The sequence below is a fragment of the Clarias gariepinus genome, chromosome 4 (assembly GCF_024256425.1).
Source record: "Clarias gariepinus isolate MV-2021 ecotype Netherlands chromosome 4, CGAR_prim_01v2, whole genome shotgun sequence".
In the NCBI taxonomy this organism is placed as follows: Eukaryota; Metazoa; Chordata; class Actinopteri; order Siluriformes; family Clariidae; genus Clarias; species Clarias gariepinus.
The window spans coordinates 11,139,708-11,163,859 of record NC_071103.1 but is presented as its reverse complement, the minus strand read 5'-3'; the positions used below and the strand labels follow the sequence as shown (position 1 = coordinate 11,163,859).

The window sequence follows — 24,152 nt, the reverse complement described above, 5'->3', positions numbered from 1 at the left end:
TGATTTGGATAAAAGCTTATTCTAAATGCTTAGTGTAAATTTAACAATAATAATACTACTACTAGTAGTAATAATAACAATAATAATAATAGTAATAGTATCGTGCTGATTATCACAAATTACTACAAGATTTTTTAATTCATATAATTCTTATTAAGTCACAATATTCTACCTTGATGCTGCTACAATTGATATCTAGAGAATCTCTGTAAGCATGCAGTTGACAATTTGATGTAAACTCCTCAAAAAACAAACAAAAGTGTGACAGCATGGCTTACTCAAAAAAAGGAAAATACACTGAAATCTTCAAAATTGAAAGGACAGATCAATGTATGTTTATTCTTTTCTATTTTCTAAGTTTACAACCGGTTTGCTTCACATGTTACAAAACCGTGGTGTTACTGACGAGCAGTAATGTGAAGCACCACTATGAGATAAAATGGGATAGATAGACAATAGATAAAAGCTAAACTGAATATTGCTTACATATTTACACTGCTAACATAACAGTGCTTTAAAAGTGATTTAAGCGAATTTTAGGAATTCTGGAATTCTAAGGGTTAAAGACAATATTTAATCTCTATTTAGTTTATTTTTTTTCAATTTCCCATCTGTGATTCACTCTCCAGAGTATTTGGCTGACAACATATTTCCTAATATTTAGCCATCTATCAAGTGGAAACCTATGCCATATAATATTAAACCGAACAATTTTTTTTTTCAAAAAAATAAAGCGGTTCATCTTTGTTGCAGGCAGCCATTTACATGGGCTTCAATCTGAAATAATATCACTAATTATATTAAAGCTTTTTATAATATAATAGAGCTTATTTTTAGCTCTAAGTATTTCTACCAATTTTTTACTATAAACTCTAGTCAAACCTGCAATGACATGGTATCCAAATACATATACTTCTACTTACCAATATGGAGTCAGTCCTCCTTTTGCAGCTATAACACCTTCCGCTCTTCTTTGGAAGGCTAATCACAAGATTGTGGAGTGTTTCTGTGGGAATTCATGGTCATTCATTCTGTAGATCATTTATGAGGTCAGGCTTTGATGTTGGATGAGAAGACCTGACTCACAATCTCAGTTTCAGTTCATCCCAAAGGTGCTCGATGGGGTTGAGGTCAGGGCTCTGTGTTAGAGCCAGTCAGGTTCTTCCACACCAAACTCATTAAATCAAGTCTTTATAGTCGTTGCTTTGTGCACTGGGGTCACACACAGTCATGTTGGTATAGAAATGGGCCTTTACCAAACTGTTGCCACAAAGTTGGAAGCGTAGCATTGTCCAAGATGTCTTGGTATGCTGAAGCATTAAGATTGGCATTCACTGGGTATAAGGGGCCTAATTGAAACACCAGAATTTAATAATTACAAGGTTTGGCCGAATATTTTTGTCTGTACAACGTTACTTAAGCAATCAGGACTACTAAGGATACGTTTGCAAAAGAAAGCTCTAAAGCGATGACTATTAATGACTTACCTAGTCTTACTTATACCTTTAATATCATTTCACATAGTCAAAATCAAAATTTTTTTCAAATGAAACTGAATATAATTAAGCAATACCATGTGGATGGCCCAGGTTTGATTCCAACCCAACGCCCAAACCACAGCCACTGAATGCAGTGCCGGTCCCAAGCCCAGATTAAATGGGAGGGTTGCGTCAGGAAGGGCATCCAATGTAAAAACTGTGCCAAGTTGGAACGGATGGTCTGCTACCTACCACCACCACCACTTCTCATTTGTTGTTTACTGACGGTTGGAATCCAGTAGTTTGATTATATTATCGTCAACTATAGGCCTTGTTACCACTCATCTTCCTGGACTCTTAATGATGTTCCAGACCAGTCTTCCTTAAGGCAAGATTCAGGAAGGATGCGTTTAACATTTTGACTTATTTTGCGTCAACAACACGAGGGAGTGCTGTTTATCAGCACGGCTGTGATGATATTGTTTTTGTACAACAGTTCCACCAACAGCATTCCTCATCAAGAGATTATAATTTGTTTGTTTATTTAGGCAGTTATTTTGCTCCGCCAACACCTATCCTTCTGCGACTGGCGGAACTAACTAACCACGATTGGCATAGCACCGAAACGACAGCTCCGAAAGGTAAAATGGAGGTAGTGGACAGTCCTGTAAATCTTATAAAGTTTACGGGGTTGAATTGCGAATAGCATTAAATGGAAAGCCAATAGACTAGGGTGTACAATCACTTGTTCTGCAAAAAAGGTGCCCTTGATTAGCAGTTAGCATTAGCATTTTATATTTAGCCTTGTGTTAGAAGCTAGTTAGCTTTCTAAGTCAGCTTAGGTGCAAATAAAACACTATAAGGGCAATCTGGTAAGACTTATAAAGCCATTCACCCATGCTGCAACTGACAGTTACTGTAATTAACGATTGAGGACCTGATTAATTTTTCATTTAGTTATAAAAAATAACTAAATGAAAAAAAATTATATATATATATATATATATATATATATATATATATATATTAAAGAAACATCCCAGTAGTTCATCATCACCACTCTTGGAATGCGTTTCGTCCAGTCAGACTGCTCGGTCGGAACTAACTGTTCTATAATACCCTTTGTCTGCCATCTTTGAAGTAGGTAACCACTGACGATTTCTAAATACGTGTAACTTTTTCCCCCATCTTCAGTTTGTCAACCTGTCATCTGGCTGCATGAACAGTGTTGAAAAAAAGATACTGAAAACAAAAGAAAGAAAAAAAAAAAAAGGTACCAACACTCAGGTTGACACATTTTACATTTTATTATTGTTTTCAAAGCATAATTCATTCTATTCTGATCGTATTAATGACTATGATAGGGTCCATTACAAGAGTTAATACTAAGATGGAGTAGCTGTAGACTAACAATAGTGAGCGTAGTACATCATCCACACAAATGAAGAGTGAAGAAGATTATTAAAAGTTCATGCCAGAACGCAGAGAGCTTGTGACTGGCTGGTACGGACACTCACGTTCCTTCTTTTTTTTTTTTTTCCTTTTCTTTGTAAATCACTACGTAAGCATCCTTTAACTTGCACACATACACACAATATACTAGATACTCAGATATACATTTTCCCAACCTAATTGAAAACTGATTTTTTTCCCTTTTTAGACTTCAAGGGCGAAATATCACATGCATATTGCGCAACATAGCAAAAGATGTTCATATACTGTCCTTTAACAGCAACTGTAAATTTCTTAGTGTATACGTAGATAGAAATATCTACAGATGACAACGACTGTATTAAATAAAAGCTTTCATAAGATCTAGCCATAGATGGGAATCAGGAAGAGCCGGATATCTGTGAAGAACCAAGAAAGTAAAAGTAAAAAAAAGAAAAGAAAAAAAAAGGCATTTTGTCCTTGTTGTACTTTTTTTTTCGTGAACATGACCAGGCCTAATAGGAAATATCTTTCCATCAGCATATATTTCATTTAAACCAGTCCTCGCGTTTGTTTTTAATCCCTACTTTAGGTAGGCCTCTCGTACCTGGAGAGGTCATGTAAGATCACGTCACTATTGATTTCTTTCTGCTGCACAATAGCTGTTTCTAGAGTCTGTGTCCGCTTCTTTCTTCCCATAGGCCTCTCCTACCTCATGAACTGAGGTGTTCTACCTGTATAGCCGAGGCCTCCACTGTGATGCACAGGTCTTTGTGAGCGGACAGATCAGACACGCTGACTGTTTTGTATGAAACATCTGGCGCTGTTACTGGTTTGTACTGCTGCAGGTCAAACACGCATGGCACTCCGTCTGGCTGTGGGTACGCGTTGGTCCTCTCGGCACGACTTGCTGCGGCTCCGTCTCCTCCTCCGCCTCCCCCTGCTCCTCCATGCGCGGGACTGTGGCTCTGCTGAGCCGATGATGGTGGAGTGGGTACCAGGTCCGGAGAGTGTTTCCGCATGTGCTTTATCAGGTACGTTTCCTATGAGCAGACACACACACACAGATGGATCATTGTTAAGAAAGAATTAAATTCTGATAAAGATGTGTATATACGGTTGCTTAGTGCCGTACCGAAGTGTAGGTGCGATTGCATAGGCCGCAGGAGTACAGCTTTGCATGCTTAACTGTATGGGTTGAGAGATGAACCTCGAGGCTCGCCGAGTCCGTATAGCCGCGGTTACAGTGGTGGCACTTGAATGGCTTGTCTTTGTTGTGTTGGCGACGGTGAGACTGTGGAACAACAGGTTTATCATTAGGAAACAAGACTGAGATCTAAATGTCCATCTTTAGTAAATTGCCAAATGCCTCAAAGCTGAACAATATTCAAGGTAACGCTGTATGCCATTACAGTTCCTTGAATGGACATTATGTACCATAAGCGCATCAAATCTGTAGCGTCAACACACAAAGGGAAAAGATCAATTTAAATAACGCAAGCACACAAGCAGTGGTTCAAATAAACCCAGTGTCTAACATAAACCAACACCACAAGTTAAGTTCAAAGCATGGTTCCATTATTTGCATCAGTTCCACTTACACCACCAGTTACTAACATGCTGTAATAATTTTTTTTATTTCTAATTTATGTTGTATTAATATTTACGGGAATATTGAATCAATGCTAACTTACTTTATACTTTGCTTCATGGTCATATTTTACTGTTAATTCATGTTAACTAGAAACAACATTCCTTGGTTAATTGTATTCAATATCAGTGTTACAGTAACAGTTGATACGAATACTGCGCATCATTAAAAGATTCAGGTGGTATCCTGAATCCTGGTACCGGAAAGAGGGGAGAGAACCTTCCTGCCAAAACCCACATTGAAAACCAGTCACGAAATCACTTTCAGAAAAAAGACGCATCTGATAGCGTAAATTGTTTTGAATTGCCTTTGAACCAACCATCTGTGTTGTTCTGTCCACGACTAATGTGAGCTGCAAAGATAACTAGCTCCAAACACAAGTCTGAATCAACTCGCCCTCTCTAACCCCTGAACAAAGGCACTACTTGGTGTGTGGAACAATGGATTGCACACTAGCTTTCTATTCCACATTATTTAGGATTCTAACACAACTGTTGGGTTAGCTGACGCTGTTCTGAAGTGGAATAAGTGGAGACAAAGATAAAAAAAAAGCTTTTGGCTACATAGTACCAGTAAGACTTTACTTTCACTTCTGGGTGTTACAGAAATTCAAAATAAGCTCATTTAATTTAATAATACAATGTTACCATATAATCTCCGCTCCATATTCTTACCAAATGATAAAGAAATCGAACTCCGATAACTGGCGATGGGGAGACCTGACCTGGGGAGAGTTTTTCGATAACTTTGAACCTTACTCTCCTATCATTAATGGAGTAATAATATAGTAGTAGTTGTTTTTGGCATACAGTAAAATTTTGATAAAAGTGGGAGTGAAAAGATCCTTCGATTATTTGTTAGTAAGCCAGAAAATTGTTGGCTAAGACTAAAGCATATCCTGCCAGCACATTTTTTTTTTATTTCCCCAGGTGACTGATTTAGACCAGAGGCGTAAAACTTATGTACTGGCCTTTGTTACACTTAATCCACTATAAAAATTAGTTTAATGACCTCTAATACATGAACAACTCCTCACAAATGTGTTCATTTATCCACACTGCTCGGCAATAAGTACTCTTCCACATTCTGTAGTGTTACTTAATTGGGATAATGTGTCATGAAGCTACACAAAATGACTCATAATATCGAAAAAGCGGCTATTAGTTGTGATTGCCCAAGAATTTGCCTCCGTTTATATGAAACGCTAAATTAGTTCTTTGGGAAAGAGACATGTTTACAGTCTCAAGTTTAGCTTGCTAATGAACAATTACATCATTAGCACATTTTGTACGTAGATCAATTTATAGTCCCGAGTTTAATGAAATATTTTTCTCCGCAGTAGAATAACAAAACTGCAAGCTCCTTTTTTATCTTTTGAAGAATGGTTAAAATGAAACAAATAAACAAATTTATTTGGAGAGCTTTATCAGGCCTTCTGTTAATCAGCCCCGATTGAGGCTCACGCTTTGTTAGGAGATATTTATGGAATACTGAAAAAAGTGGGTAAAACATTTTCATTAACTGACATTATAGGTTGTCCAAATTACACATGTTGGTTGAGTAACTCTTCCTCTATGCAACAACGGTACTACAGCATAGTCTCCATTACAAGTGATGCATTCGCGATGAACCCAACTCTCGAATCCACTTTCAAAAATCCCCTTTGTCACAGCTTATGCTCTCCCACTGTGTGGATCGTCTTCAATTCTGGTTTCCCCTTATTTAAACTTGTTCATCCATCTGTGCACATTGCCCTCGTCAATGGTGTCATCTCTGTAAACATTCTGTAGCGCAGCGTGAGACCATCAACTGCGACAAAGAGGATTTTCAAGCAGGCGAGTTAATGCCTTGTGATTGAGAAGCATCTTTGTATGGTGGAAAAGCTACTCTATTAACATATACAATGTAAAAAAACCTATTATGTTAGTTAAGAAAAAAAAAAAGTTTTTGCCCATGATTGCATGTTCGCTCTCGTTTTCTCCCCCCCATCTCTCTCGAGCTACACATGTCGTTCCTGAGCTGCCAGTGATCCAGACAACCCTCTGCCCTCCGGACCTGTCTGACTCATCCTGATGCCCCGCTCCTGGTCGTATGGAGGCCCAAGTGGTCTCCTTGGCTTTCACTTTACCATGAAGATAATTTTAAGACTTTTAGTTTAGGACTGAAATTCCCACGAACGGTTTTAAGCCTCCAATAACGAAATGGGCTCCACATCAACTTTAAAACCTCTTCTGTTATATTGAACGTCCATTCTCCTGACACACAGTACGACCGCACAACAATTCCAGATCTCCGTTATCACCTAAATGCGGATGGGTTCTCTGTTGAGTCAGATTCCTCTCAAGGTTTCTTCCTATTGTCATCTCAGGGAGATTTTCCTTGCTACCATCACCCTCGACTTGCTGATACATAATTTTTTTTTACTTATTTCCATAATTTTCTATTCTATTCTATAAAAGTTTCTTTGCGACAATGACCATTGTTAAAACCGCTATCATATAAATCAAATTGCACTGGATTGAGTTTGTACCGCCCTTGTGATTTCCATCAGAAGACTTTGTAAATTAGGGAGTTGATTCTCTATACCTGAAGATTTGATAGCTGAGTGAAGGCCTTCTCACAGCCTGGGTGGGTACACTTATACGGCCGGTCTCCTGTGTGGATTCTGCACAAATGAGAATAGGATCACTTGTTGGTTAAAAAAGTAATAATACAAGGACTTACAAGATGCATGTGAAGAGAATAAGATGAAAAAAGCTGGGGGTGGGTAGATGGACAGGCTACCTGTGATGCTGCTGTAGGTGGCTGAGTTGCCTGAAGGTCTTCTGGCAGTAAGAGCAGGTGTAGGGTTTCACCCCGGTGTGGATCCGCACGTGTTGGGCCAAATAGCTGGTGTTAGCGAACGACTTCGAGCAGTGCGGACACTTGTGGGGTTTGGATTCAGTGTGGTTTCTGTACAGAAACACAAGCAGGGAAAAGAGAGAAGAAAAAAAGAGGGAGAGAGAGAGACAGATTGAGACCGATGGCAGTGGTGCTGTAATTTAAAGACGACTGTATATGAATAGCTTTAAATGCAGTGAGGTGTATGCTCCTAGCTTAAGTGTCATGTAGAACCTGAGTCGTATTATTTTTATTTCTCAACTATTCACACTCCTCCAGAGCTGATTTAATTCTAATCATCTCCATTAGACGGCAAGCTTAAATATATCCATGGCATGAACAGTGTTATATATTTTTAGCAACATTTACAGCAGTTTATCAATTACCACCAAGCCGTCATGAAGATTCTTATCCCTTTCAAACCCCAATGATGGAAATGTAAAAAAAAAGAATGAAAGAAAAAGTATTAAATATTATATTGTATAAATACAGTATATTCCAATATATTGTACATTTTAAAAACATTGAAAATGCCATTATACAGAACATCAACCCTTTCCATATTGGGGTCATAATTTGGTTACACTTGAGGTCAAACGACGACACGCTCTCTGATTGTTCTTGTAAGGCCTGGCAGTTGGGCGACTGATGGAAATGTTTGCGCGCGGTGACTAGAAGGCCAGCCCTATCAGCTCCACCATTTAATGTAACATTTCCGAAGACCTGCTCTCTGAAATCATGCCGTGGAGAGTTCAGAATGGCACGGGACCTTTCCTGTGACCTCGATTATACTGCTGCTGCTCTGTTTTAATGTGTTTGTGCGAGTCCGTGCAGTGATTGCGAGTTAGACCGAGACACATCTACAGGAGATTAAAAAGTAGCTGAGAAAAATGACAGGTTTGAATAGTAATGGAAGGTGTGAGAGGAAGGAAACAAGGGAATTTTCAGAAATAGAACAGTGCGGAAGTGTAAGAAAGCGAGAAGCGTTCAAACAAAGACAGTCACTCATTCCTGCATGTGTTTCACACTGACTCAACTGTTCAAAGATTTTAAGGCATTAGTTAAAAACAAACACACAAACAAAAACAAACCTGTTGTATGAATTTGATTAAAAACTTGTCCCTTACAATGTGAGTACATACTTTACTCGCTCTTCTTCCAAACCATATTGATGATATTAAATTCCTCTATGTTTGTTTTTTTAGACAGAGTTTTAGACAGAGTTTTCTATGTGATCTACAGGACATCGCTACAGAAAGGCCCAAAATAGTATTGTAATTCCCTAGAAGCCCTGTAGGACGTGTCACATCAAGCCCTTTTCACTGTGCCCCTTTGTGCCAAGTCAAACTTTCAACTCAAGTCGACTTTGTGGAAGTCGTCCTGGTGCTAAATCTTAAAAAAACATTCCATATCTTCCACCACAAATGATCCAAAACAATGCTGGTATAGAACCAAGAACTGTGGGGCATGAGAAATGGGGTAGACATGATGTCACTTTAACAACAACTCAAATTATTCTATATAGATTAACAGCTTGTAAATTAAGAGTAAGACTCAGTTATTTGTTGTTATACCTTACAGCACAGTAAAATTATTTCTTTTCTCGTATATCCCGGTTAGGAAGTTGAGGTCAGAGTGCCAGTCGAAACAACATCCTTCCGATCAGTACCCCAGAGCCTTAACCGTTCGAGCCACCCCTGCCCCAAAAACGGCCAATTTTGCCAACTGATGTACCAAGCTCAACTGGAATGTTGTTGTTAATGCTTATAAATCTAAACTCAAAATCTATATCTATACCCAAAATCAACAGGAGTTGGTATAAACAATTTGTAACTCATACCCCCACTGGTCTCTCTAATAGGAACACTAGTATTTCTTCTCATTCATGCAATAGTCAAATCAAGCAATTGTGTGGTAGCAGAATAATACATATAATCAAAATGAGGGTTAGTCACAGATCAAGAGCTTCACTTAATGTATTCCGTCAAGTCAAAACTGAGGTTCACTTGATTGTTTTCGTTGTCCTTACCACGTAGTCGCGTAATCCCAGATCAGCGGTTTCTGAAACACAGAGTCTGACACTAGGGATGGGAATCATAAGGGAAATCATTATCATCATGATACCCAGGTGCCGATTCCATATGTATTATAAATGATATTTCGCTGCTTTGAGACAATGACCATTGTTAAAAGCGCTATATAAATAAAATTGAATTGAATATTTTTTTCTTTCAGATTTTGTTTCAGTTCCAAACAAACTTTAATTTACAAATTTATAAATTAAAAAAATAAGGTACTCCTGCCACCCAGAATGCTGTGCTATAGAGGAACGGCAACATTTTACCACTTCAAATGCAAACATATAAATAAATAATAATATATATATATATTTTTTAACCGACTTAGTCAACGTGGCGATACATGAATTGCCACACAAAGAAGAGCAATACCTCACAGAATCTCTTCTCCACATCTCTACTAAAACCCATCCCTCAGTCAATCACGCCTTGTCACATATACACACTTTCTTTCTTTTTAAAAATACATGAAAATAAAAAAAACAGGCTTTCAAAGCATAACAAACCACAGATTATATGACCTAATTATAAATCTACAGTATATATTGGTCAATCAGTCTTGCTCTGACACACACTCTCCAACGTCAAAAAGCACAGTTGACACTGAAAACCTTTAAATGAGTTTCTAAATACGTTCACATATTTTGAGGCATGAGATCTCCTCTCTGAAGCTAATGGTTAGAGTAAACATTAAACTGAAGCTCTTGGACATGCATTTGTATCATTTTATGCATTGTGCTGCTGCCACAGGATGCATAAAGCAGTAGGAGTACAGGTGTTCCGATTAAAGTGTCCGGTGAGTGTATATGACGTTTTGTTATCAACAATGACAAGTTTGTTCCGTGTACAAAAGTGTATTTGTTTTTTTAGATGGTGAATTATGTTCTTAAATGTAAAACTTGTACAGCAAGTTCCCCATCATACGAACAAGTTCTGTTTCAAGAGGGTGTTCGTAAGTCCAACTTGTTCGTAAGTCCAACAAACAGTGTCTAGGTACTAACACAATTGGCTATACACAGTATAAAAATGTTCCATGATCTTTTTTTTTTCAACAAAATTTTTTCATTTTGTGAAGCTGCTTTGAGACAATAACCATTGCTAAAAGTGCTATATAAATAAAATTGAATTAAAAATTTTATTGCTTATAATCTGTTTTTGTGGTTGGTTTTGTCTCCATCGATATTGCCTGGTGCTTCTTAGCAGTATCAGCTTCATCGCTGCTGCTTTCACACTTGCATCCTGGGGTGCACGCCACACGCACGTGGCGGTGTACGCCAGCTCTAACCTCCATGCTTGAACATGTGCGAACGTTCATATCTTGCAAAGTTCATAACTCAAATGTTCATATGTAGGGGACTTGCTGTAATTTCCTTAATGTTTTTTATTTAAGATATTATTACTAGTGTTTGGTTAACTCCCCCACTGCATTACGTTCCCTGAACCAACACCAAATTATCATGTTGACCATTAAACTGCATGTTTTCTCTTATACACACACACACACACACACACACACACACAAACACACACACAGACAGACACATTCCACATCCTGGCGCTCGGTGCATCCTCCAGTACCGTGTGTGCTGCTGTAAGTGACTGAGCTGCCTGAATGCCTTCTGGCAGTAGGAGCAGATGTAGGGCTTAGCGCCGCTGTGGATGCGGATGTGCTGCGCCAGGTAGCTGGAGTTAGCGAAGGATTTGGAGCAGTGCGGGCACTGGTGCGCCTTCACCTCCGTGTGCGACTTGGAATGCAGCTGCATGTCTGACTTATTGCAGAACGTCAGGCCGCACATCCGGCACCTACAGACACGCACACACACATGCACACACACACACACACACACACACACGCACGCACACCGGGGAAGGAAATAGGAGGATGGGGAGAGAGGAGAGAGATGAGCCGAAGAGGAAACACAGGAGCAAGAAGAGGTGGAGAGAGAGGGTTGGAGAAAGGTGATATGAGGCGAGGTGAAAGAATGATTGAATGATTGAAGGAATGGATAGATGGATGGATGGATGGATGGAGAGAGAGAAAATGAGAGGAAAGGTAAAAAAAGAGAGAGAGAGAGAGAGAAAAAGGAGTGGAATGAGATGAGGGTGGTGGGAAACAGAGGATGGAGGGAGGGGGTAAAGGGAGGGGGAGAGAGAGAGGGAGAGAGAGAGAGAGAGAGAGAGAGAGTGGGGATGAGATCAGTGAAGAAAAACAACAGAGGGAAACTGTAGACTTTGCCGACAAAACAGAAAGATGAGAAGGAAAGGCAAGACATACAAGCGCAGACAAATGAAGGAGAGAGGAGTGACCAAGCGAGTGGAGGAGAGTAAATAGTCCGCCAGGTGGCAGAGTGTGTGTGTGTGTGTGCGCGCGCGTTGGTATGTGGGTGTGTGTGCTTGCGTTTGGAAACTAGCAAAGCCATGCTGGCACATGCAGCCAATGAAACACTACTTACACTACACGAAGCCGACTCACCTACGGACTAAGACACATTTAACACACAGCCTAAGAAGCACGAGTGCACGCAAGTGTGTGTGTGTCTGTGTGCGCACGTGTGTGTCTGTGTGTGTGTGTGTGTGTGTGTGTGTGGGAGGGTTGCTAGGGGCCATGCATTGCTGCAGTATAAAGGGACAATGCACTAAGTATCTCTATTACAATCCTGCCTTTGCTAGAAGCGTTCAGAAACACACACGCACACGCGGAATGCATGCTAAAGTCCGAGCTAATGTACCTGTATGTTTTTGCTCCCTCCTTTCCTGCAGGTCCTTCGTCAGCAGAGAGGTCGTAGGGGTCGGCGGGATGATGCTGAGGAGAGAGAGAGAGAGAGAGAGAGAGAGAGAGAGAGAAAGAGATTTTTTCTATAAACGATTATAATTTTTCGAATGATTCCTAACTAGGCAAAGCTTCATGTTTAAATAAATGATCTCTCGACTCATACACTGCAAGTCCCGTCCCTAGTGGCTGCACCTCAAACTTACTCGTTAGCAGTAAACATGGTTTGTTGCTGTGTCTTTGGCTGCATGTCTACACCATTTCCTCACCGATCGTTGCTTGGTTCAAGGACAAAAAAAAATGGTTTAAGTGTTTTTACGGACATGCTAGAAAAATAAATCAGAAGGAGGAAGTTAAAGATTCTGGTGCTGGTGTCTCTATATTTAGCTGTCTCACAGAGGATTCTTTAGATTGGACAGTGTGGATAAGGCCAAGTTTAACTTTCTATTTTTTGGGGAAGAAAACGCATCGAACATACATTATATATATATATATATATATATATATATATATTATATATATTATATATATATTATATATATGTTATAATAAAACAAACCTATAAATAACCTTCTTTGTCTTTCGGCTGTTCCCTTTCAGGGGCCGCCACCCTATCCTCTGCATACTCTTTTCTCACACCAACTAACTTCATGTCCTCTCTCACTACATCCATAAATCTCCTCTTTGGTCTTCCTCTAGACCTCCTGCCTGGCAGTTCCAACCTCAGCATCCTTCTACCGATATATTCACCATCTCTCCTCTGAACATGTCCAAACCACCTCAATCTGGCCTCTCTGACTTTATCACCAAAACATCTCACATGGGTTGTCCCTCTGATGATCTTATTCTCGATCCTATCCATCCTTGTCACTCCCAAGGAGAACCTCAACATCTTCAGCTATGCCACCTCCAACTCTACCTCCTGTCTTTTCTTAAACCTATAAATAACCAAATAAACCAAAGCTATATCACAGACTTTATTCTAAACATTTGTTCAGATCCTAAATTTACAAAGATGAGTCAAAAATTATCCGCACTCTGGCTGTAGAATTTATTTTACATTTTTCAAAATAATCTCTTTGCCTTTTTTGTTGTATTCCCTCATTAAAAAAATGTTTAGGCTGAGCTGTGGGCCACGAACGCACCGCTGTCTTCACGTTATCATCAGAAGTGAACCTTCGTCCTCGTAGGGCTGTTGCTTTCAGGGGACCAAACAGATGCAAGTGCGATGAAACGAGGTCAGATCAGGGAGGGTGGCTTTAACACCTTAAAATGTTTTTTTTTTTGCAATATGTCGACAGTGTGGGCAGAAGTGTGCACACATGCATTGACATGCATGATCACAACGCCCTTGGACAGCAGTCCTCTGTGTTTAATCCAAAGTTTAGGCTTCAGGTCGTCAATAAGTGTCTCACTGTAACGAGTTGTTGCTAGTCTTTCGGCTGCTCTCTGACACAACCCTCCCAGTTTATCTAATGTAGGGACCGGGGCTGCATCCAGGGGCTGGGGTTTGGGCATTGGATTGTTATTAAACCTTGGCCTTTCATCATTTTTTCTGGTGATGTTCCAATACCGGCCCCTGAGAGTACCAGAAAACTGTAAGCATCCATATTCTAGCTGATGGCTGACCTTTGAACTTTTTCTCAGTCGGCGATTGAGGATGTTTCCGTTCCATACCCAGCGCTTTACTCTCAGGCTCTTAGTGATGATTCCGTGTTTTTATCACCAGTTATAATTCTTTTTCAGAAACTTTCACCTACCCTATAGTTTCGACACCAGATAAACCCACAGACCACAAAAAAATGAAACCGAAATCACTGCACGCTGCTCATCTTTCGTGCAAATCACAAGCGGGACATCCATTTTGGCATTGCAGCGCAGTTACAAATGAACTGGTGCAACACATTCACACCTGCGCTGTCTTTTTGACTGACCCTTATATCAATGGAAATTAAATAAAGCTGCTGGATATAGACGTCTTCAGAATTCCACTCTCTCTATTTTGCCGCTTTTTGACTTCACACATCAATCCTGTGTCCTCGTAACGTGCACCGCTGCAGCTCATTAATAAGTACGCCCGGTAGTAATGGCATTAATGGTGCAGTGACACTTTTGTAGTCTGGCAGTATGCATACTAAAAGCTACAAATTTCCAAGTTGGGTAAAAAAAAGAAAATCAACACACCCAAGGTGAGCCGAGGCATTCGATGCCTCACCCTTGCCAGATCGAACCAGATTTAACCAGATTTGCTTACGTGATTTATTCAGATCTGTTCAAACGAGCCAATAAGGTGAACAAATGGGTTGCAGTCGCTCACATGCACTGAGTCATCCCTTTCATTTTGCTCCTGTTTCACACTTCCTGTTTAACAGGCTTCGCCATTTCACTCTCAGTCTGTACGCACCAACCCAAGAACGCCTCTTGCTCTTTTGTTCTCACTCTGATTTATGTTCAGACCCTTAACTATGATAACCGTTCGTGCTGTAACTGCAAGTCTATGCACCAAAAATGAACAGTAGCCTTTGTATAGAGAATGCATTCATTTCCTTTTAGCATTATGATAAGGATGGATCACTTTCAAACCTTCCTAAACTTTAACAGGTTAAACAGAAGCAGACTGACAAAGAAAACCGAAAGAGGCGGGAAAAAAAAGGTCAAAACAGCTCACATATATTGTACATATATTGTACAATATGGTATGATTCATTTTACTACAGATTAGCATAATTAATTGCTAATTTAATTACATTTAAGGTAATTTTTTTCCCTCAGGAGCGAGCCATGATTAGACCACCTGATTCATGCTGGCCTCCCAGGAACTCCTTTGATGGCGTTCTGGGAGGCCAGTGTTTCATCCGTGAATCAGGTGGTCTAATCATGGCTTCTGAGGAACTGTAGCCAGCGTTTCAGAAGAGAAGCGGGCATGATGTGGTGATTTCATGTTTCTGGTAAATAAACATTTTGACACAGAAGTCCGGCGTGTCCGATCACGACAATTCTCCGATGTACTGAGAAAACATTCTACTCTGAATGGTATCCAAGCACTAGTGAAACTCTGGTGTAGTGTAGCAGTTTATCCTCTACTATCAAAAGGCCTGGGTTGACCTGAATAGACCTCGTAGTTATTTGCTTCACCTGTTACAAATTAATTTGCTAAAATGGTGCGACAAAACTTTGCTAACTTGGAGAAATAAATCCATTTCTTAGCTTCTCAGCAATACATTTTAAAGCAGTGCACTTTCCTTGTAGTTGTGAATCCTGTTTCATGTTCCATACACTTATTGATCGATCTGAGCTGGTTAAACGCTGGCTTTTCATTTAAAAGACAATGAGTAACTTTAATGCAACACTTTTAATAAAAATGCGATGGAATTTCCTTTTGACATTTTTTTAATTCCATTTTATCTATACTATAAGGTCAAACAACTTAGTCTGTAGTTGTTATCCTAGAGAAAGAGAGAGAGAGAGAGAGAGAGAGAGAGATAGGGAGAGGGGGCAGAAATGCTTAGATATTTTCCCGATGCTGGACTACACGCTGGGCTAGAGACAAGCAACGCTGTTAAAATATAAACAATGTATTTCGTTATTACAGGCTCTGGCATTACCTCAGTAATGAAAATGGGTCGAAACAATTGAAGGCACATCTTTTTATAATACATAAACCATTTCTCTCTAATGTTAGGCACTAGAAAGCAATCTGAGTGGCTTTAATCAAGAGATGAAAAGGTCAGGCAGAACGCTGCGCTACACACTTATTCAAAATGTCTGTGCAAACTGTGTGTACGCTAAAATTGAAGCGCAAAGCAGCAGGAGCATCAGGGAACCCTGTCCATGTTATATACATGAAATGACACTTTTATTCCCCCCCTCGAGTACAAACGTTCCAGTCACGCAAATATGAAATATGATCACTTTAAAACGGGGTTTATCGCCAGTTTGTTTTTAGTCACAGTGCTGTACCTCACTGCTGGTGAATTCTCTAATCTGATTGGTCGGGAAGACACTCATCCGTTTTATTTAACAGCAATGCTCTGACAGCGGTGCCGCTCCAAATTGCAGGTTTATGTTAATGCTCTCTTTCTAATTATATTATGCTAAGGTCGCTATATCTCTCCTTCATAGCGCTTGTGTGGGAGATGCACAACACAATCAGACGCGCTCAATAAAAAGGAGCAAAAGAAGGAAAATTGTATGAGGGTTACTGACAGGAAGTTGTAGCTTGTTCGCACGTGATGACACATTTGCTGTGCTGTGTGGCGCCACCTGTGGCTGGAGGTCAGGAAGTGATTTTCTAGCTATGAAGCACAGTTACAATTCAATTGGTTTGTGTTCTTATGGTTACTCGATTGGATCAAACACAATCCATGAGGACTTTATCAAGAGCCACGGGTAGGCGGGCATATGGGGTAAGATAAAAAATAAAAAAAAAAGCTGACAAACTGCCGGCAAGAACACTTGCCTGTGATTGGGAGGAGCGGAGTCGGCTAATGTGTGTGTGTGCGCGCGCAGAGATCACTTTGTTAAATCACCTGTCACGATCACTGGTGAAAGATGATTATACATCACTTACACTTCAATCAATGTTAATGGTTACACATGACTGACAGCTCAACTGGCCAATCAAGACACAACATGAGTAAATGGGCAGGACGGAATAAGCACTGTGTCATAGTGTTAGTTAACTACTGCCTTAACAACGGGCACAATATTTTTCAATTCGACTCACATACAGCACATTTGGAGATTCTCTTTCAATGTCATCTAAACTAGCGCAATATTACCGTGCAATAACATTATTATTTCTAATAATTAATAGGAAATTTTTCCACTGTGAGACGAATAAAGGTACATCTTATCTTATCAATAAGGACATTATCCCTCATATCATCCATTCTGTTTGTTTCACTTTGTGTGGGATGTTATACATCAATAGTTATGTGATAGCAAACATATTCTATTATCATACAGTGCCAGTCAAAAGTCTGGACACACCTTCAAATTCTATGTTGTTGTTTTTTTTAAAGTAATTTATTTTCTACATTCTAGAACGATACTGAAGATTTCATAACTATGTATTAAAACATGTAAATTATTATATGTGAATTATGTAATTAGGCAACAACAATAACAGTCAGTTGTTATTGTAAGACACGAAGGTCTGCTGTTCTGGAATAGTTTTGGAATAGTTTCATTAAGCACCATGATGAAACTGGCCCTCATGAAGACCATACCAGAAAAGCAAGACCAACACCAAAACTTACCTCTGATGCAGAGAAGTTCATTTAGAGTTTAAAAAATAAAAAAGTAATAAATAAATCATTAAATAACATCACCTCAGATTAGGGCTGTTATAAAGGCTTTTCAGAGCATGAGTAGCAGACACATCTCAATAGTAATTGTTTAAAGGAAATGATTGTATATTTTAATAAATGTTGTTTCCAGTGTAGAAGGAAATAAAAATCCATGGAATTCTTTCTTCATTCTTTGAATGTCTTTGCAACACTGCATTAGACACTCATTGACTTATGACAGGATTACGCCCAGATAAATTCTTAATGCACTTGGGTTCTCTCAACCTGACTTAGAGAACATCATTGCTTAACCTAGCCTACAATAAACCTGCTCACAACATTCATATCAGCCTAAAGTTGGATAAACTCATGTAACGAGGCCTATTTTATATTTAGAAGAAAAGAAAAATGTCTCATGTTCGTCTCATATTTACTGTAGAGTACTGATTGTTTAATCTTGTGGCTGACTGGGAGCTTCACCTTGCTTGCTAACCATATAAAAAAATTCTTCAGTTAGCGCCTCGCAAATTGGGGGCCATCTGTATGTAATTAGGAGATGCTTAAACAGGGACTAATGTTTTTTTTTTTTTTTTGCAGACCTACCTACTGAACAATGTAAACTGTAAAAGGATAAAAGAGCACGTCATACTTTAATAAATAAAAATGTTTGACAGGTTTTTCCTCCTTTAAGACGGAAGCCTTTGGGATAGGGAAAAAAAAAATCACTATACTATGTGTTGCATGTAATGAACATCATTACATGCAGTAAAGACGTGTTCCTTATTTTATATCTATGATTCTGAACTGGGAGAGGTTAAATCTCCTACGTTTTAACGAGACATACCTGTCCAGCCAGGTGACCGAGCATCAGCGCGTCACTTCCTGTCGGCGAGCCCACCAGTGGGAGTGTGGATTTCTTCTTCCTCCCTCGCTTTGATGGTAACGGGATGACGACGGGGGACATGCCATCCTCTTTCTTATCTGAGAGAAGTAACGGATGAATTAGTTATATTTCAAAAAATAAAAAATAAAGCTAAAGAACATTATTGCTACAGGTGTTTTTTTTTTTTTTTGTTCTTTTTAAAATGTGGCTCTTTTTTTCAGATGATGTTCTTTGAAGAGAATATGACAGTGTGGTACCTGTGTGTACTGTTATCATAGTTGTTGTTGGATGCCCAGGGATGAGAGATGGAGCGGAGGATACCGGAGACACCAGAGTGACTAAGCCCGCTGAACAGTCAGAAAAGTAGAGAGAGTGAAAGAGAGAGAGAGAGAGAGAAAGAGAGAGAGAGAAGGGAGGAGGAGGTTAAAAAAAACTGTTTACATCACCAGTTTATTTGAATTGCAGATTCCAAATGAGCAATCTTTATTTATATGCATGTAAAGTAGATAGAGCTTTAGTGACAGTGTTACAAGGTCCGGTCAGCATGTGCAGCTTTTTAATCACGTTGCATGCTTTATTAGCCAGTTTTAAATGATGTCAGTGTATGCAAAATGTCACAAGTGTAATATTTTAAATAGATTTTGCACCAAAACCCTTATGAATGCATCAAATGGAACCAACATTTAAAGTGATTTCATGAGAAAAATACAAGTAATAAAGGGTTTTATCAAACTCGCCCACACTAAAAAAAAATTACATAAAAACTTTCAGGTTCTGCATCCTTGCTAAATTTCTAGCAAATATAAAACACTGTAATTTACTGAGATTAGCTTGCAAGTGTTCGTTTAATGCCAATCCAACCTCGAAACTATATCAAATAGAGTAAAATTTGCAACATATAGGTTTTCATCATTACCCACGTAATCGTACTGAACAATAACATGCAAACTGGCTTACTTTATTTATTTTTTTTTTACAAGAAACACTAGAAAGGAAAGGCAGTTTTAAGAGAAGGCGTGGGCACGGTCGTGGAAAATGAGGTGGCCTGTAAACAATTTCTTCGCCATTGCAATTAGCCTAAAAGGCACCAGAGAGACCTTAAAAAGAAAAACTTCTTTGACTGACAGAAAACGCTACAGTGTCAACATGACTCATAACTTCCTGTCAGGCTGGCTCACTGCAGCTTATTAAAATTAACCATGTAAATGTCTCGAGGCAGTCTACGAACATTAATAATGTGACAGGCAGTAAAACAAAAAAAGTACAAATAAAAAAAGGAACTATTATAAAACGTTATAATTATATAATAATAATAATAATAATAATAATAACAACAATTACAACAACACACATTTGGCCAAATTAAGCTCAGTGCCTTCAAAGTGAGACGTTATTTGGGATAAATGCAATGCAAATCTGCTTTCTGAAAGGTCTGAAGGAAGCTGTACAACTGTTTACGTGCGCGCAGGCACGATTATACAGTATTAAAGAAGAACTTGTACTTTGCTGGGGGTTCATATTGTTTGATTAGGCAGATGACTCCAAACAGACAATAAAAAAAGGACAATAACAGTTCATGTTGTCGTGAAAGAGGAAGTCGCTGGCTTATTTCGCAAAAAAACAAACAAACAAACAAACAAAAAAAGCTTGAGACAGAGGACTTGGTTTTACACTTTTTGTCTAAACTAGGTTCATGCAGCTACTTCCAAATGCGAGATCACAAACAAGCAAATAACTTTGTGTTGTGGTGAAACTGACCGTGTTGTATTCGGATCATTACTAACTTTTCCCTATTGAACGCGCTGACCTGAGCCATTCTGGTGCAGATTTTATTTATTTATTAATAACACTGGCTAGATTTAATTTATTATTGGATTAGGCATCTACGGTTCAGGTTCAGAATCCTCTCCTACTATGCAGGAAGCGTGCATTCATTTCACACCAGTATTTGGGGGTTGAACAAGCAAGGGTGCGGTCCTCAACCCGGATAAAATGGAAGAGTTGTATTATGAGGAAGAGCAAAAAATTAATACATTGTCTTATGTTATATATAATAATTAATACATTGTCTTATGTTATATATAATCAAACTATATTGATTGACTAACAAGGATATTTTTCCCATGGGGTGCCCTTCTTGTTGTTTTGTCTCATTTGTTCCTCAAGGGAGTAAAAAAAAGGGTTGGAAATTACTAAGTGCCTCCCTGAAACTTTGGACGCGTTCTGTTGTGACCAAGAACACTTCACAATCAGCCTGCCTTGTACCTGTATGATGTGTAGCAAAACATGCGCAAAGCGCCACCTGTAAAAGCAAGGAAAATCATAACACTACAGGATGCCATGAAAGACTTCATACATGCTGGAAATGAACTGATGGTTAAATCAACAGTTTTTTGGTTTTTAGATTGGCCGCTGTTGCCCTGTGGACTGTTCTTACATCTAAACCTCCTTTATTTATTTTTTTTTACCTGAGGGGGCACATGACTGGCACAGTGTACCAGGAAATAATGCAGTACAAAGATCTTTTAGACTAGGCATTTAAAGTGCAACTACATGAGTAATATGGAAGTGAGATCACACAACTCCCTAAGGAAACATCAATCAATGTCAAATGTCAATGATGTTTTGTAGATAATGTGTTTATTTCCCATATGTATTAAGACCCTTTAGACACCCTGTATTGTACATGTACCTCTCATCAGCACATGCCTACTGGACCATTAGTCATTTCACAACCATGATCGTATCTACCGTACCAGCTGTCATGATTCCGGTGGACGGTACAGGCACCACAGTGATGCTGTGCGAGGAATGTGGCGGATGCGACTGCTCCTGCTTCAGCGCCCGCCCTCCAGCTGCTGTGTCCATTGCCACGCCCCCTGCAACTGCCACCACCGCTGTGGTGGGGTAATGGGAGGAGGCATGTGGGTACGGAGGATTTTTGTCCTGTTGGCCCAACTGCTCCTTCACCTTGTTTAAAAACACGGCATTCTCAATCTGACACACACACACACACCCACACACATGAGGCATTAAAACAAAATGATGTGGACACATGGATTAAGATGTGCGTGTGTGGTAGAAGGTGGGGAAGTAGCGGCACACGTTCTCACCTGTCCCTGGACCGGAGACCAGAAGTAGGAGTTGAAATGGGAATCCTCCATCATTCCTGATTTAAAGAAAGAATAATAAAAAATATGAATAGTAAATAGTTACTGTTGAGTACGGCACATGATGAGAACGTCAGGGCTTACCTCTTCATGAGATTATCTAATATAAAATAACATGAAATGACAGTTGTGAAAAATGGGAAAAGGTACTTTAGCAATTCTTTAATTTTATTGGTGGTGGTTGTTAGTTTTTACGCTGCTCATGTCGAGGGTCCGCACGACAACCTGGCACGTTTTGCGCCAGATGCAACCCTTCCATTTCATCCGGACCTGGAACCGGCAATACAACCGGTGGCTGGAGTTTGGACATTAGCTGGGAATTGAACCCGGGCCTTGGCAGGGGAAAAACCTACCACTGGGCCACCAACACACTATGTTAGTTTAATTGGTACGTGTGTAAATCACTTGTAACTTCCCATAAATAATTAAATCAATCATGTTACTAAACATAAAAAAGCAAGTAAGTAAGTAAGTTTTTTTTTTTAAACTGTGATCAGTGAATGACAGGTGGAAAATCTACCACTTAGCCACCAATGCCCATCTTTTATTTAATTGGTATTTATGTAAATGACATAAAAAGACAATGTTGCAAAATGTCGCAAAATGTCTACACGACTCTTGTAATTTCCTATAGGTAAATAAATATATGAATTAAAGGCATATTACTGGAAATAATTAAAGCAGTAAGACATTTTTTAAAACTCCGTCCAGTAAATTTAGTCAATTAAAGGGTTAAAGTGTTTCTTTGAGGAAACCCAGAATTTAGAACCTGACAAGCACAGAACATCAAAGGAAATTTAAACACCTCGTTTGAAGTATAACTGACGTAAACGTTCCGTTCAGAGCTCCAATAAAAGCCACATGCAGGATTATTTTTTAAAAAGAGCCGTTGAGGAAGTAGAGCAGTCATAGGTGAGGTGAATGAAGGCCCGTGAAGCTAACAGCTCGATAAGCAGTGTGTGTGTGGTCAGGGTTAGCACACGGCACAGAGCTGCACCTCTCAGTCCGGTTAATAAATAATACCGGAGTCACACTGATTGTCTTTGTGCACTAATCTCGAGCCGTTTCCTAACGCAGGCCAGCACTTTAGTTGGCGGGTTTTCTTTTCTTCTCCAGACACGCAGCTCAAAAATAGCCGTCACACAACAACCTATCTAATTATCACTAAAACGTGAAGTGTTTTTAGGAAGTTTATTTAAAAATTACGCATCATGTGCGGAGGAAGAAAAAAACGAATCAAATCACATAATAATGTTTATTTAAAAACAGCCTCGTCGGTGACTGATGCAAATTCATTAGCAGCCCGTAACATTATCTTCTGGGAGGTGTAACGTTAACTCATATTCACCCTCTCCCGCTGTCGGGCCCGAGAAAATAAACTGAAAAAAAAAAAAAAACCAGTGCACACGAGGATTGGAGAGAGAAAAAAATAACAAGTGAGAAGAAAAAAAAAACGTCGACGCCGAAACCGAGGCTTTACGCAGGACTTCCGGCACACGGAAGGCGAAGGAGGCCGAAATTCAAGGCAAAAAAAAACAAGGTTCAAACGAAAAAAAATCAAGCCTGATTTACCCAGTCGTGCAGACTTTAGTTGCCCCTCGCCCGGGGACTTCCTCCGCTCGGGATAGTTTGTGAAGTCGCTCCGTAAAACACTCAAGTGAAGAAATTCAACGAGTTTTCGTTCCTTCGTTTTTTTCTATTTTTTTTCCTTTTCTTACGGAGTTGCCCGAACTGTCTACGCTCCACTTCCTACGGATGAGGTCAAATCGCGCTAACGTCTTCCGTACGTCATGACGTCATGTCCGTTTCGAGTAAGGTCAATTTCAAACAAGGGTGCGTCCACAATCATACTGTATGCACATACTACACGTTGACGATTTGCCTGCTTTGCCTAATGTTCAGATCATTTTGTCCACAAACTGAATGCCACAGAACATCATAAATTATATAGAAATATTTTATATATATCTTACTTTATTACATGCCGGTGTTCTTTATTAATTTATTACTTTACTGTCACAATGGTCTGAATGGTTGCTGTGTATATATTTTTTACCATTTGTACATGGAGCAAGCTGCTGCTAGGATTATCATTATTGCACTAGTAATGTAAATCATAACATGGCATAAACATGTTATTATATAATAATAACAATTATAATAATTACTACTATTATTATTATTATTATTATTATTATAGTTCATTCATTTATTCAAGCTTGGAGCATATCTCAAGAGAATTCAGGCATGATGCAGGGTGGCAACCCATATCAGGGTTTATACACGCACACACACCCACTCAATCACACAATTCACACAATATGGTCGGTTTGGGAACGCCAATTAGCCTAATTTCTGTTTTTGGACTGTGGGAGAAAACCGCATGGGGAAACTGTGGCGTTCCTGGAGGAAACCCACCAAGCATGGGAAGGACATACACGAGAACTCCACACACAGGCCCGAGGTGTGAATTAAACCCTTCAACCCTGGAGGTACAAAGTGACAGTGCAAGGTGAAAAT

At 39.4% G+C, this 24,152-nt stretch overlaps 1 protein-coding gene across 2 annotated transcripts; it reads right to left on the bottom strand.

The window, feature by feature from the left end:
* Positions 1–2,766: 2,766 nt before the first annotated feature.
* znf384b (zinc finger protein 384 b) lies at positions 2,767–23,397 on the bottom strand. 2 transcript variants are annotated; one of them, XM_053494317.1, is made up of 11 exons: positions 23,205–23,397; positions 21,576–21,631; positions 21,219–21,459; positions 18,720–18,809; positions 18,424–18,560; positions 12,248–12,321; positions 11,097–11,321; positions 7,345–7,512; positions 7,147–7,225; positions 4,045–4,203; positions 2,767–3,952 (listed from the first exon to the last, which is right to left on the bottom strand). In XM_053494317.1, exons 2-11 carry the CDS (start codon positions 21,627–21,629, stop codon positions 3,623–3,625), a joined length of 1,557 nt encoding a protein of 518 aa, XP_053350292.1. In that variant the 5' UTR covers positions 21,630–21,631; positions 23,205–23,397; the 3' UTR covers positions 2,767–3,622. The 2 variants fall into 2 exon arrangements, with proteins under 2 accessions (XP_053350292.1, XP_053350293.1); XM_053494318.1 differs by lacking the exon at positions 11,097–11,321.
* Positions 23,398–24,152: the final 755 nt, after the last annotated feature.

Bases quoted from the DNA above. Each gene is read 5' to 3' on its own strand.
- znf384b (XM_053494317.1), bottom strand. From the start codon at position 21,629: ATGATGGAGGATTCCCATTTCAACTCCTACTTCTGGTCTCCGGTCCAG. The intron at 11,322-12,247 runs GTACATTAGCTC...GCGTGTCTGTAG, and splicing joins GAGGGAGCAAAAACATACAG to GTGCCGGATGTGCGGCCTGA. The intron at 7,513-11,096 runs GTACTGGAGGAT...GTTTCTGTACAG, and splicing joins CACTTACAGCAGCACACACG to AAACCACACTGAATCCAAAC.